This window comes from Etheostoma cragini, chromosome 10 (assembly GCF_013103735.1).
Source record: "Etheostoma cragini isolate CJK2018 chromosome 10, CSU_Ecrag_1.0, whole genome shotgun sequence".
Lineage (NCBI taxonomy): Eukaryota > Metazoa > Chordata > Actinopteri > Perciformes > Percidae > Etheostoma > Etheostoma cragini.
Genome location: NC_048416.1, coordinates 16,542,840 through 16,556,765, shown reverse-complemented (window position 1 = coordinate 16,556,765; position 13,926 = coordinate 16,542,840). Strand labels below are relative to the sequence as shown.

Genomic DNA, 13,926 nt, shown 5'->3' with positions numbered 1-13,926 from the left:
AGCCCTGTTTCCATCCAGGGGGTCAGTGGGGACATAGTGGAGGACTACAAATACCCGGGAGTGCACTTGGACAATAAACTGGACTGGGCCAAAAACACTCAAGCCCTCTACAGGAAGGGCCAAAGCCGTTTCTATTTTCTGAGGAGGCTGAGGTCCTTCAACATCTGCAGGACGATGCTGAGGATGTTTTATGAGTCTGTGGTGGCCAGTGCTTTGCAGTTACATCCTGGGGGAGCTTTCTGAGGGTAGCGGAATGCCAACAGACTCAAACTGATCCGCAAGGCCAGTAACGTCATGGGGGAGGGGGGGAGATCTGGACCCTCTGTTGGTGGTGTCAAAGAGGAGGACGCTGTCCAAACCGCATGCCATCTTTGACAATATCTTGCACTCAATCCATTGCTTGCTTCTAAATCACACGAAAACTTTCAGTGACGGACTAATTTCACTTAAGATGCATCTCAGAGGGCCACCGGAAGTCATTCCTGACTGTGGCCTTTAACTATATAAATACCATACATATCCACTCTTTATTTCTACTATAAAGTATTTCTGAGTCACAATACACTGGTCTACCAACAGTGATATTCCACATTCTGTTTATGTACCCATTCCTAATAAGGAATACTTATTTTATTAACTCAATGTCCAATAGTAAAAAACAAAACCCCATTGTTGTCAATGTTGCAAATCAAGTACTGTAGGGCAATAGGCCTTTTTCACAGGAGACATTTACAGTAGGGAAACATCCATGGGACTGTGGGGACATTGCTGATATTCATGGAAATTAAAGAAAAGACATGCTGTATTGAGAATGTTTTTATTCAAAGTTTCTCCCTTTAGTGCTTCCAGTGCACCGTACAACAGCATTATGTGAGCTGGGTAAGTACAGTGGAGGGTGCTCGATGATGAAGAGTAGCACGTTGCCATGCCAATGACAACACAAGGGTGGGTGTGTCCGATACAGTGAAATTAGAACCACAACTTTTTTTTCACCAAGTTTTTACCTAGTTTTAAAACAAACAAAAATTCAAAAATAAAAAATCTGAAAGGGATTTTACAGTAAAGGGAGGGGGGCGCAAAACTCCAACAACTTCCTGTCCACATTTGGGGGTACGAGAGGGTAAATTCAGGTAACAGGTTAGAGGTCATCTTCTTCATCTGGGAGTGCCGTTTGCGATGCAACCTGGACAGTAGGAGACAAGATACATTTTCAGATTCCCAATATAAATTGATGCCCTGTTATTTTTAATTTAAAGAAGCGGGTGAATTAAAATACATTACAGTCAACTAAACAGACATTGCACCTGTATATTATACTCACTTGAAGCTCTTCCTCATACTTTGCAGCAAGGTTCGGGTCCATTTGAACCTCCGGGGGAGCGAGAGCAGGCATTGCCACAAACTCCAAGTTGGGATCGCCGATCAACTTCCTTGCTAGCCACAGGAAAGGCTTCTCGAAATTGTAGTTACTCTTGGCAGAAATGTCATAGTACTGTAGAAAGAGCAGATTCAAATCATAGTTCAGACCAAGCAAAACTCAAACCAATGCCAAACTAATTTTAGAATTCACACGCGCATGATGGACTGACACATTATGCTACAAGTCATCACCTGCAGGTTCTTCTTGCGGTGAAACACAATGCTCTTGGCTTTGACTTTCCGGTCTTTGATGTCCACCTTGTTGCCGCACAGGACGATTGGAATGTTCTCACAGACACGGACCAGGTCACGATGCCAGTTTGGCACGTTCTTATAGGTGACTCGAGAGGTGACGTCAAACATGATGATAGCACATTGAGCTGTGGATGCAGCAGAGTGTTTTACATTTAAAATCTGTTAGTAATGGGGCAGACCGTTCAAAGTTTAATAACAAAACAGTGTTAAAGACTGTGAAGAGCACCTTGAATGTAGTAGCCATCTCTCAGGCCTCCAAACTTCTCCTGACCAGCTGTGTCCCACACATTGTACTTGATAGGTCCTCTGTTAGTGTGGAACATCAGCGGGTGGACCTCAACTCCCAGAGTAGCTAGAATTACAAGCAAAGACAATATGCATGAGAGCAAGAAAGGTGCAACACTCTCTTTATATATATATAATAATAAACAATGCATATCCGTCTATCCTTCTTATAGTGAGCAAGAAACATTCACAGTGAGACGTTTAACAGTTATAAAGCAGACAGTGTCATCTAGTGGACAAACTATGCAACAGCGACCCTGTTTCTAAATTACCTCAAACCTAGTTTGGCATTTATGTACTGTGCACATTCTTGATATTTATGGGCAGACATGTACACCACTACTAGTACATACTGATACTCACCAACATATTTCTTCTCAAACTCTCCTGTAATGTGCCTTTTCACAAAAGTCGTTTTTCCGGTGCCTCCATCTCCTACCAGGACGAGCTGTAGGAAAGATATAACGTTAGCAGTTAGTTTAGACTGGTTGGTACTGGTTCGATACGCTGAACATTAGCACGGCTAGCCTAAATACCACAAGTACCATTGTCTGGACTTACAAGACATAGCCACATAGTAAAAATGTGTGATATTATCCAAAAAAATACTTGCCTTAAACACCGCCACCGGTACACACTGTGCCATTGAGTCCGCCGTGGTTGCGATTTATCTAAACAAAACAAGGCGGGATAGTTAGCTAGCTGACGGAGAACATGCTAACAGTCTTAGATAGCAATCAGTAACGTTAAGCCAGCTGTGTTGGCAATTACCTATTTTGACTCAGGTTTGGGGGAAACAGACGTAGTGACAGATTTGTTAAAAGTAGTTAGATATTCTTGACGCAGTTTAGCTAGCTAGCTACATTACAGCCAATAGTACACGTATTCCACTGCCTGTTACCTAGCGATACCCGATTCTAGTGTGTTCTATCCAAGCTAACGTCCCGACACGTTACCACGCAACGTTGTCGTTATGTTGCGTTCAAACTACACTGTATATCAGACAAATACACGTAACGCAAAACACTATTTTTGGATGAAAACACGACAAACTCGCTTCTGGACCAGTATTTTGACGCACGCGGTTGCGTAACGTTAGTTTGAGTGCGCCATATAACGCGCGACCGCACTTTTTCTTGTTCGACTGGAACAATCGAACTGCAAGACATTCTAACATGTTCCATGTTGCAGTTGATGGCCAACTTAAACAACTTCGCACATCAAGCTGAACTGACGCATTTAAGATTTGTAAAGTCAATAATAGCTAATAAACTAGAGTAATATAAGCGAGTCTCAAGAACAAAGCAGTGAAATGAGGGAGAGCGGTGCTTGCTAACCTGTTAGCTAGCACGGCATGGAAGCCATTCTAGCCACCGAGCTAACGGCTGCGTTAGCATAAGAAAATCTACGGCCTATAGTAGTTGCTCGAGCCTCACAGGGTTAATATTGCAACGCCAGATTAAGACAAATCACACCTTTAAGTTTCCCGTTGTTTTAACTGACTTTACCGATAAAAACAAACTTGAAAAATCGGATGGCCCGCAATGAGAGAAGAATATAGAGACTCACCGGTGTCACTGCCAAGAGAGAAAAGAGGTAAATGGCTGCGTTCGCGGGAGATTCAGCGTGGACTATGAGTCAGTTTCCGCCCATATCATGTGATCACCGCAGCGGTAAAAACGCATTTGATTTCTAGTGCGTGTGCTGTGGTATTCACAGACCATGATTCAGCATGTCTGTGAAAATATACTAAAATAGCCCCATTTACAACCGGCATTAAAGCTAATAAAGTTACATTATCGTTTTGTACATATCTCAATGACAAACATAAAGCAAATGCTACAATTGTGACCATGTTCACCAATTTTTTTGTTTAAACTGAGTAATTACAGGGCTAAGTGTAATTATTTCCTAATTGATTAATCCGCTGATTTTTTTCTCAATAATTTAGGCTAATTGTTTGGTATAATATAAGTATATATAAGGCCAATATCCAAACTTGATTAATTTTTGATTGAATAACTTTGTTTTTCAAAGATATTTACTGTTAGCCAATATCCACACATTTACAGATAGCTCCAGAAATTGTTTGGCATTATTGCTTGATAATCGAAATAACTTAATTGACTGAACAATGAATCAACTAATTGTCTCAGCGCCAGCATTAATGCAATAGGTGAATGAATGGTTAAAGTTTTAAAACATGATTTATTTCAATATCTTAAATAACAGAACATTACATACATATACTCTTTTAGAAATGTCCTACCTATAACATCAGATAAAACCTTACTTTACCATGCATACTAAATCACAGGGTCAGTCCCTGCCCTGTCCCTGCAAGCGTCTCCTTAGTACATTCATGTAGATTTATTTTTTAGTATCTTTTCTTTGATTGTCCAAATTATTCATGTCTTCAAGCTACTGGGACCTTGAATTTTTGCTTGGCGATCAATAAAGTATCTATCTATCTATCTAATACACGCTTTTAAAGTGCAGCAGAAAATAATACATACTGGGCTGTGCCTAGGCTACATGTGTTTCAGACTATAAAGTCAACATCATAAAGTACAACATTATCCATCTTTATAACATAAAATATGCATTTTTTAATACTTTTTCACAGTTCTAAAAACATAATTTGAGGCTTCAAAGCTTCACTGCTCATTTAAAACTCACTGGAATGTCTTTTAAACTACACTTAATCTCACTGGATATATCATTTTCACATTGTGACAAATCTTTGCAGGCAGTGTACACATTTATCTGTACAAGTAGTCTGCATGTATGTTGGCTGCTATCTCAGCCTCCCATCGGTCTCCATTGTTGAGCAGCTTCTCTTTGTTGTACAGCAGCTCCTCGTGGGTCTCTGTGGAGAACTCAAAGTTTGGACCCTGAGGGAAGGAGGATTAAAGAAAGGAATACACATTAACCATCTGTAGGTCTAAATCCACACAGATGATATGAAGTTTCATGTTCATTCTGCATTTAGGCTTTGATGGTAGATTGAGTAAATAATGCCACATTTTAAAATATAATAACTAATTTTCTCCTTTGGTGAAGGTAGGAATTGACTTTAGGTAAGAAACCTGCATAATCAACTTATTGTATAGAAAGTTACAAGTTCCTGCTATGGGAAAGGACACTTCAACACTGTTGAATGATCCTGGCATGCGGAGTAAATAACTACTTGGCTTGTAAATATGAAACTGATACTGATCTTATTTTTCACGAATATTCCCAGGCCCATAACTTGAAATGATCATTTTTATTAAATACATATTTCACATACAGTTGTCTTTGCCAACAGCCACTTTGGTTCAGCTCCATAGAATATCCTATTCAATAAACAGGGTACACGTATTCTTACCTCAACAATGGCATCAACAGGACAGGCTTCCTGGCAGAAGCCACAGTAGATACATTTGGTCATATCAATGTCATAGCGTGTAGTCCTCCTGCTGCCATCAGCTCGAGTCTCAGCTTCAATGGTAATGGCCTGCGTACCACATAGAGATGAAAGGGAGGAGACAAAACCAGAAAGTCAGAAAGGACAGACACATATTTTGGCATTGACTTAATTACAGCCTAAGCAGCAGGTATTGTAAGATTAATTGAGTACAGATGGTGAGGAAAGAGAGAGAGATGAATCATTTGCATATTGGGCACCAGATAAAACAAAGTTGTTATAAATAAGAGACTATTTTGCTCAATTTAAAAAACCATTAGACCACCATTAGAAAAAGTACAAGAAATTAAACACAATTGGATGCAGAATGGAAATATATACATGACTAAGGTTTCTGTTTTCGTTTTACCTATTTTCAGATGTTTTAAGAGTACCCAGATGTTTTAAGAGTTCCCAATTAGTTTACACTTTAGAGAGAACAACTTTGTCCTACAGTGAGGACTGCTCAGAATGTGCATTAACTTACAGAGAGTGCAGACAAAAATGAAGAGCAAAGACACTAAAGAGTGGCTGATAAAGAATGATAGTCCTTAAAAATACCCTACAGGAACACTGATATCTAAATAGCAGAAAATGAGTGTGTTTTTGTTCACCTGAGCAGGACAGACGGCCTCACACAGCTTACAGGCGATGCAGCGCTCCTCTCCATTAGGGTAGCGGCGGAGAGCGTGCTCTCCACGGAAGCGGGGTGACAGAGGGCCCTTCTCAAACGGGTAGTTGATGGTGGCAGGTTCACGGAACAGGTAACTCATGGTCATCGCCAAACCTGCAGGAAGGTGTTCAAAGAGTTATGACTTACTTTATTATTTTTATTATCAAAAAATTCAAATCATCGGTCAATCAAATACACCGATGCATTAGTTTGTCTTTTGATACATACTGACTTCCCTACCCTGTACGTGGCACACAGCCCAAAACTCATTTGTTTATACATTGTTTCAATTTAAAAAAGGAGTCTTTTCTTAAAACAGCTGTAGTTTTTAGCAAACCTCCTTCAAACTGGAGGAAGTTGTTTTTTGTTTGGAATTTGTAAATAGGGAATTTTATGTGGACTCTCATGAGGCTTTGACAATTGTGGAGTGATTTTATTGATGGCAGTCCAAGTACTTATTATATTGGCTCGTTGGTAATATGCAGTATTTAGATCCTTTACTTAAGTAAAAGTACTCTATTACAAGTAAGTCCTGCAGTGAAAATGTTATTTAAGTAAAAGTATGTTTATATCATCAAGAAAATGTACTTAAGTATTAGTAAAGTATTATCATGAGACCTTTTTTTATAAGTAAAAGTACTCAATGCAGAAAAATCTGCATATTTTAGAAACTGGAAATTATGAAAACAGTTCTGTCAATCAACTAAGTGTTAAGTCAGCTAAGAATTGCAGCTGTATTGTAGGCCTGTATATAGTTGGGTAGTTTAATTTATAATAAAACCTTGTATTTTATAAACTACATGTGTTTTGTGTTCAAAAAAATCTTAATTAGTAATGAAAGTTGTCAGATGAATGTAGTGGAGTAAAAAGTACAATATTTCTCTCTGAAATGTAGTGGAGTAAACAAAAATTAGCATAAAAAAGAAAATACACAAGTAAAGTACTTTGTACTTAAGTACAGTGCTTAAGTAAAATTACTTGGGGACATTCCACCACTGGTAATATGTTGCTTCAAAGTCACCTGGCTTCTGTACCATTACTCTCTTTACATCAAGGACCACAACTGAAATACCATAAGTCTTTGTTTCATCTTTGACATTTTGTAGTTGTACACATGATTTGATGTCACGCCAATGGTTTTACTCATTTATGTAATTTTAACAGTTTCTGGAGATCTATAAGATATATTTTAGGCTTTAACTACACACATACAATACTTCTTAGTAAGATAAATCAATTGTTGGTTAAAAATGTAATAAATGTAATTAAATATAGAACAATACTAGGCCTACGACTTAAGTTATCTGCATAGCAAGCATAGTATGTGTGACCTCTAAAAAGTTCAGTCCAAAGGAGGGTTGTTGCAGCCCGGTCAGTGATGGACCTCAGGTCTGTCGGCAGCTCCTGAGCATTTACATACTCTACAAGGAGAATAAAGGGTGATAGCAGAGTATGGTTGATCATTTTAAATAGTCACATCCACTGAGAATGCCATATAGGAATAGCTGTATAGCAGTGTGCCTACTTACTGTAGCCCTCTCTCTCCACACTGAGAAAGAATGGGCGAATGACACCAGGACCATATCCAAATGGGCCTGGAGATGCATGCATATGTGGTTAAACGATGCCTCATTTTGTGCATAACATGTTATTTTTAATAGCACCTGATTCAGTTGTACCTGGCTTTGAGTAGCAGTGGAGAAGACGCAGACTCAGTGCAGTAGACATCTGAGCAGAGAGGACAGTTTAAAAGTGAATTGCAAATAGTTAGTAGCGAGGAACTAAAATGTACACAGCACTCATGGTGAACCTCCATTGATGCAACCCAGACAAAAGCTTGTCACTAAACGCAACAGAGAGTTAGGGAGACTGAAGCCAACTAAACACAAATGCATCCTAATCTTGCGCCCCAAATCAGTGGCGTTACATCAGCGGTGTGCCACATTCATGGCATGTCGGCCGAATGGGAAGAACGGGAACACATCCAGTTTAAACGACTTAGGGTCATGTAAGGATTGTTCCGAGGTTGTTACACTGGGGATAGACCAGCGGTCACGTGCAATGTACAGAGAAGTAACGTCAATTGAAATATAAAACAAACGGTGGTATTTAAAACTCATTTTATTAGGTTGCCTGTAAAAATGTGTATTTTATTATACAATAGCGTTTTTATCAATAAATTTGCATCCGTTTTGTAGGCAATTCGAATCCTTTACTTTAGCTAAACATAGTCTGTAGGCGATATAACATGAACGTATCATTAAATAGGCTAACCCAAACTTTGGCTCTAGTTAAAAACGGTTATTTACTTTAATTTATTCAGATCTGAAATGCTTGTAATACCAATGTGACCCATGCTTGGATAATTTAACGCAATACGTCGCTCAACAACTTTACTGTCACAATATTAGCAAAATAGTAACAGCTTAATGTACAACACAGTCTCTATTCAAGAAACCTAAATAATCGTTTACAGTATCCAGTTATCATTTTTAATCACCTCTACAGACTTACCTCTGTCACAAGTTATTAACAACAGGCAGCGGTCCCTGAACTGCGTACGTATGTTGCATTCACGTGTCCCTCGTTAATTTCTGGTTCCCGGTTAGTAAATCGCAAAAACAGCACTGTTGGTGACATTTTAGTTTTAGGCTAATACATCCATGGACATTTTCCACGTGTGCCGTTGACCACGTATTATTGCAGTTTTTCCTACAACAAGCAAACGCAACACACATATTGTGCTGACAAGCTGAACCACTTAAAGGACATTATCGGAGCATAATCATTTATCACTAACTCTAATGTTATGTTTGATTAATCATATTTGTGCAACTGAGCATCACTTCCTTGTCAGCAAAAAAAAGACTACATTACCCAATTTTAAGGCTATAATAGCCAGGGGGAATAGAGAGAGAGAGAAAAATAGAGAGAGAGAGAGAGAGAGAGAGAGAGAGAGAGAGAGAGGAAGTTTGTCTTCCTCATCACCGAAGGATCGTGCACTTCACCTCTTCAACGACCGAGTGAACATACGGAAATGTAAAGGTAATGATATGTAAATGGATATTGTATTATATTTAACAACTGTCCTCTTGTTATGGATATGTTCATGGTAGGAGGAAAGAAAGTTTGATTTAAACTATACACCAATGCTAAATAAATAAATAAAACTGAGCCAGCAGATGTCATAAGCAAATGGCCTGAATTTAAGAGGGACAAACATGTACTAAAATGTTGTGAAGTGTAACCGAAAATTAACACATGTACTTTGTGTTATAATCAATCATAGACACTACTACAATAACAACCTCAACAAGCAGTTGTTTGGGATGGGGCTTAGGTATTGAACATCTTTGATATAGGCTATCTATGCTTTGATATGTCCTCTGTAGGACGCACTGCTAAGTCACATCATCTTCACATAGTCACAATAATTGATGGATACAGTCCCATGCTGAATATTAAGAGCCACCACTTCTCTGTCAGTAAGATGTTTAGTCCAACGAGTCCAGCCCAGAAGGACCTCAGTGAAGAGGACAGCTCTGGATCTGATGCCGGGTCAGAAGTTGGTCTGGAACCTGAGACAGACCGCTTTGGCTTCATTCTGACCAATGGATCCACAGCTGGGTGAGCAATTCCACATTTCCATTTGTGTATTGTTACTGTACTTTCATTAAGCTTGACACCACTATCAAAAGCAGGTATATTGGTTGCCTGTTTCAATTCTCTTTTCTAAAAGTTCTTTTGATATTTAAAACAAATTGTTTCCCTGAATGCCAAAAACAACTATCCCATTCGTAGATTGCAGGTTAATAGAGTTTCCAAAGGGCGGTGCAACCTACTCTGAAGGGATTTTCACAAAGCAAGTACATTTCTTTCAAAGCAAGACCCCGTATCGCTCAAGAGACCACGAATCTGACGACTAGAATTTAAATCTAACACTTTCAAGAGAGAAAGCAGCTTTTGCATCCAGACAGACACAGAGCCAACACTGCTTTGATTAGTATAACGTGAAGTCAAAAGACAGTAGACTGGTCGTAATAAGAAAGCTGCAGCTTCCAAACCATTTATTTGAGAATAAAAATACAGCATGCGCCAAAACAAGAGCAAACTGTTTTATGCTAAAGAATGACAGCAAGCCTTGTTTTATACAGAAAGTAAAGTTTGAACGTATGAAACTTATAGTGAGCTTAAATGAGGAGACAGCACCATGAAAAGTCAAGAAACCAGTGCATAAAACCCACAGGTAAACATGTGGGCAGAAATATGTATGATTGGTCCTTTTATTTATCTACAAAACTACTACTCCTTTTCAGGCCTCAAAGTGATTTTGGAAAACACTTCAAAAAGGAAAAGACAAATCCTACTGTAATATTACAAGACAATATGAGGGAGCTGCAATAATGTGGATTTTGTAATTCTGTCTAAAAGTGTCTAAAAGTCCTGCTAGAAAGACTGCAAACTAGAATTACATTCACATGAAAAATACTGAGCATTTTTCCTTTCAGATACCAGCAACAGGACATTTAATCAAACTAAATGTTGGCCAGATGAAAAAGACAAAATCTGGTTTTAGACCAGCTGAAGAAACTGCTACCTGCCACCTTTATACTTTCCCCATTGATAACATCCTGACCTGTTGCCATGGAGACCTCTACCGTGTGGTTTTCCTGTTTCCTGTCTTGTTTTTCGGAGCGCTGCCTTTCTATGACAACACACAAAAGTGCATGCAGCAGCTCTGCACACTGACTTAAAGGTCTCCAGTTTAATGGCTGACTTGAGACCCTTGGTACTGTAGAGTCTTATGCTGAATAATACTTCATGTTTAACATATTTATCTGCTGTTTTGTATGCTGATGTGTTTCAGGAGTGTGGGTCCAGCCCCTGAGTTGGTCAGGCAGAGGGAGACCAAGTGGATAAATATCATTAGCCAATGGGATCGCGTCTTGTTGAAGAAGACCAGCAAGGTGTGTTCCGTCATAGATGCCTAAAGTCATTAAATGCAGCGTGAATTAACTGCCAAAGTGAATAAAGGATGATAGGCCTTTTCCATGATAGACATTTTGTCACAGCAGAAAAAACCCAGTAAATAATAAAATGCGTGATGGCTAAATTACATTTAGCTGCCTTAGTTTCAGGGTCCTAGTATTGTGCATCTTGATCATACTGTCAAGAGTTACTTCTTAATTTTATTAACTTGTTAATGTAATTAAAAACGCCTTGGTTTTTAGCTATGATGAGTCAAAATGTCTGCTATGAAAAAGGCCTGTTAGCATTCACGCTGACAACACTAAGTCGAAGTCTCTGAAATTAAGACATTTGTTTCTGACTGCACTGAGCTGATCCTTTGTCTCTGTTGCCAACGTCCCTTCAGGTCAAAGTGCAGTGTCAGAAAGGCATCCCAGCCTCACTCAGAGCAAAGTGCTGGCCTCTGCTGTGTGGTGCTACTGACAAGATGAAACAACATGAAAACCTCTACAAGGCAAGAAAATTAAACACTCACTGTGGTAAATGCTTCCAAATCAGCAGCAACAACCGGGAATGGTAGGATTCAACAATGTATTGTCAACTATTGATCTAAATCACAGTGTAAAGGATGCAATGAAACAGTGAACCAGTGAAGCTGATTTATTGATTGATTGACAGAAAATCTAAAATTTTTACATTCAATTAATTGTTTTAAGTAATTTATCAAGCAATTATGATGATTTCCTGAACTTCTCAGTTTTTCATCACTGTAAATTGAAAATCCCTAAATTAATTTTTAACAGTGACACATCAGGTTCTGTGAACTTGTGACGGACAATTGATTAGTTGATTGACGGAAAAAACTGGTTTGAGTTGTTATTGTTTCCTTGACATCATTGTAAACAGAAAATGTTGCGGTTTGGCACTGTTTGAGCACACTATTTTGTGGGATCTTGTAATCCCACCAGTCATTATTTTGTGTCACACTATTTTCAGATTTTTTTGTTTAATACTACATTTTCTACAAACTTTAGTTTAAATAGTCGTTAGTTACAGCATTAAGTGTAAATCAGGCTCATCACAGTGCAATATGTGCTCTACTTTATTACTGCTTGCTACAACTTACAGAAATAATGGACGTCCATCGTTTTGGGACTAATCTTAAAGCAGTACAGTGTTTTTAAAAGGTCAAACTATCCTTTGTCTCCATGTTAGTCTCTGGACTCGCAACCCGCCCTGCAGAGCTGGGTGGATGTGATCGAGAGAGACCTGGACCGGCAGTTCCCTTTCCATGAAATGTTCCTTTCCAAGGATGGACATGGGTAAGAAACATTTCTATTTCCAAGCTTCTGTTGACAAGCCGATTGTTACAGAACAGTCCTGCTTTCTTTGGGTCTTTCTGTTGCAAAATAAATCTTATTACCAGTTATTATTAGTGATCTGGAATTGCCTACATTTTACTTTGTAATTTTCACCTTTCTATTCACAGGGGATTTAAACATATTTATATGATTTGAACTTGTGGTTTGTGTGACTGATTCCTGCGGTGTGTTTGTGTGCAGGCAGCGTGGTTTGTTCCGGGTGTTGAAAGCTTATACTCAATACCAACCAGAAGAAGGTTACTGCCAGGCACAGGGGCCCGTGGCTGCAGTGCTGCTGATGAACATGCCTGCGGAGGTAGCGATCAATAGCTGCAAATGCATCTCAAAAACATTTTATCTATCTAGATTTCAGTGGACATCAAAAACCCATTTAAGATATTAAATCTGAACTAATTCTCATTCCATCGATCTGTTAAAATATTGGCTTTTAGGCATTTTGTTACACAAACGCACACAAATAACTGACAACATTCTGTATGTTGGTACAGATACAAAAACATAGAGCAGCTATTGTGGCATGATCTGAAGTTTATTTATTATCATTTTATATGTCATCTCACCTCATGTAATCTTGGCAGGAGGCCTTCTGGTGTCTGGTGCAGATTAGTGAGCAGTACCTGCCTGGATACTATAGCCCTCTGCTGGTGAGGCCCTGCACCCATGTACACATGCATGCATAATGCACCTGACACTGCTTATTTACATGTAGGCCAGTGGATTAAATTACAAAGCTGATTCTTGTTCATTTGTGCAATAAATGAACCTCAATTTAGGATCTGTTCTTTCGAAAGAAAGCCTATATTCCCTGTAATTAGTATCAGATTACAAACCCATAAAACTTGTTATTACTGGGATCTATGTTTGCCTGCACTAAACGTGTGCACCTCTGTAGGAGGGAGTCCTGTTTGATGCGGCCATGCTGACCTGGGTCTTGAAAAGGACGTGTCCGGCTGCACACAAACACCTGCAGCACCACGGAGTGGAGCCCCTCATGTTCGCCACAGACTGGCTGATGTGTCTCTTCACACGTCACCTGCCCTTCAACACACTGCTTCGAGTCTGGGACCTCTTTTTCTGCTATGGTAAAAAACATGTTGTACTATGTTTTATATTTACGTAGCTAATAATGTATGTCTTAAAAATGCTTTGTAAAACATGAGGAACTTAACTGTTGAGTAATTTTTCGAATAATAACATGTTCAAAAACCATTTACTGCCCACTCTTTCCTCTCCTCTCTCGTGTGCAGGGGTGCGGGTGCTGCTGCAGGTGGCGGTGGTGCTGGTGCGTCGGGTGCTGGGCCGAGCCGAGCAGAGGAAGCAGTGTCAGGGACAAATGGAGACTCTGGAGAGGCTGAGGGGCATCAGGGACGAAGTCCAAGAGGGAGAAGACTCCTTCATAGCAGAGGCAAGAATGAAACACTGGGTGGTGTTGAGAAGGGCAGTACAGTAGTGCTCCACACAGTCGAGATTTAAGGAAAAACTATAGAAATAACTGA

General features: G+C 39.4%; 3 protein-coding genes across 6 annotated transcripts in view; 1 reads left to right on the top strand and 2 right to left on the bottom strand.

Moving 5' to 3' along the window:
• Positions 1-801: 801 nt before the first annotated feature.
• The window catches only part of ran (RAN, member RAS oncogene family), a 16,451-nt gene continuing 3,326 nt past the window's right edge, over positions 802-13,926 (bottom strand). For 2 of the 4 annotated variants that reach the window (XM_034883994.1, XM_034883995.1), the window contains exons 3-8: positions 2,573-2,630; positions 2,323-2,407; positions 1,901-2,026; positions 1,612-1,799; positions 1,322-1,492; positions 802-1,183 (exon numbers count right to left, since the gene is read on the bottom strand). In XM_034883994.1, the coding sequence (XP_034739885.1) occupies positions 1,139-1,183; positions 1,322-1,492; positions 1,612-1,799; positions 1,901-2,026; positions 2,323-2,407; positions 2,573-2,605 (648 nt within the window). In that variant the 5' untranslated portion in view covers positions 2,606-2,630 and the 3' untranslated portion in view covers positions 802-1,138. Of the gene's footprint in view, positions 1,184-1,321; positions 1,493-1,611; positions 1,800-1,900; positions 2,027-2,322; positions 2,408-2,572; positions 2,631-2,730; positions 2,921-3,528; positions 3,746-13,926 lie in introns of those variants that run through there. The other 2 variants (XM_034883992.1, XM_034883993.1) reach the window with 2 other exon arrangements.
• ndufs8b (NADH:ubiquinone oxidoreductase core subunit S8b) lies at positions 4,572-8,803 on the bottom strand. Its single transcript, XM_034883996.1, has 7 exons — positions 8,595-8,803; positions 7,760-7,808; positions 7,610-7,675; positions 7,412-7,501; positions 6,022-6,194; positions 5,330-5,458; positions 4,572-4,853 (listed from the first exon to the last, which is right to left on the bottom strand). The coding sequence occupies exons 2-7, from the start codon at positions 7,806-7,808 to the stop codon at positions 4,722-4,724; spliced, it is 639 nt and encodes a 212-aa protein (XP_034739887.1). The 5' UTR covers positions 8,595-8,803; the 3' UTR covers positions 4,572-4,721.
• tbc1d10c (TBC1 domain family, member 10C) overlaps positions 8,996-13,926 on the top strand; it is an 8,006-nt gene continuing 3,075 nt past the window's right edge. Inside the window, exons 1-9 of the mRNA XM_034883970.1 lie at positions 8,996-9,124; positions 9,565-9,707; positions 10,948-11,047; positions 11,455-11,562; positions 12,264-12,370; positions 12,611-12,725; positions 13,009-13,074; positions 13,323-13,512; positions 13,678-13,835. Coding sequence (XP_034739861.1) covers positions 9,571-9,707; positions 10,948-11,047; positions 11,455-11,562; positions 12,264-12,370; positions 12,611-12,725; positions 13,009-13,074; positions 13,323-13,512; positions 13,678-13,835 — 981 coding nt within the window. The 5' untranslated portion in view covers positions 8,996-9,124; positions 9,565-9,570. The remainder of the gene's footprint in view (positions 9,125-9,564; positions 9,708-10,947; positions 11,048-11,454; positions 11,563-12,263; positions 12,371-12,610; positions 12,726-13,008; positions 13,075-13,322; positions 13,513-13,677; positions 13,836-13,926) is intronic.

Bases quoted from the DNA above. Each gene is read 5' to 3' on its own strand.
- ndufs8b (XM_034883996.1), bottom strand. From the start codon at position 7,808: ATGTCTACTGCACTGAGTCTGCGTCTTCTCCACTGCTACTCAAAGCCA. The intron at 7,502-7,609 runs GTAAGTAGGCAC...TTCTCCTTGTAG, and splicing joins TGTGGAGAGAGAGGGCTACA to AGTATGTAAATGCTCAGGAG. The intron at 5,459-6,021 runs GTGAACAAAAAC...TGTGGTACGCAG, and splicing joins AGGCCGTCTGTCCTGCTCAG to GCCATTACCATTGAAGCTGA.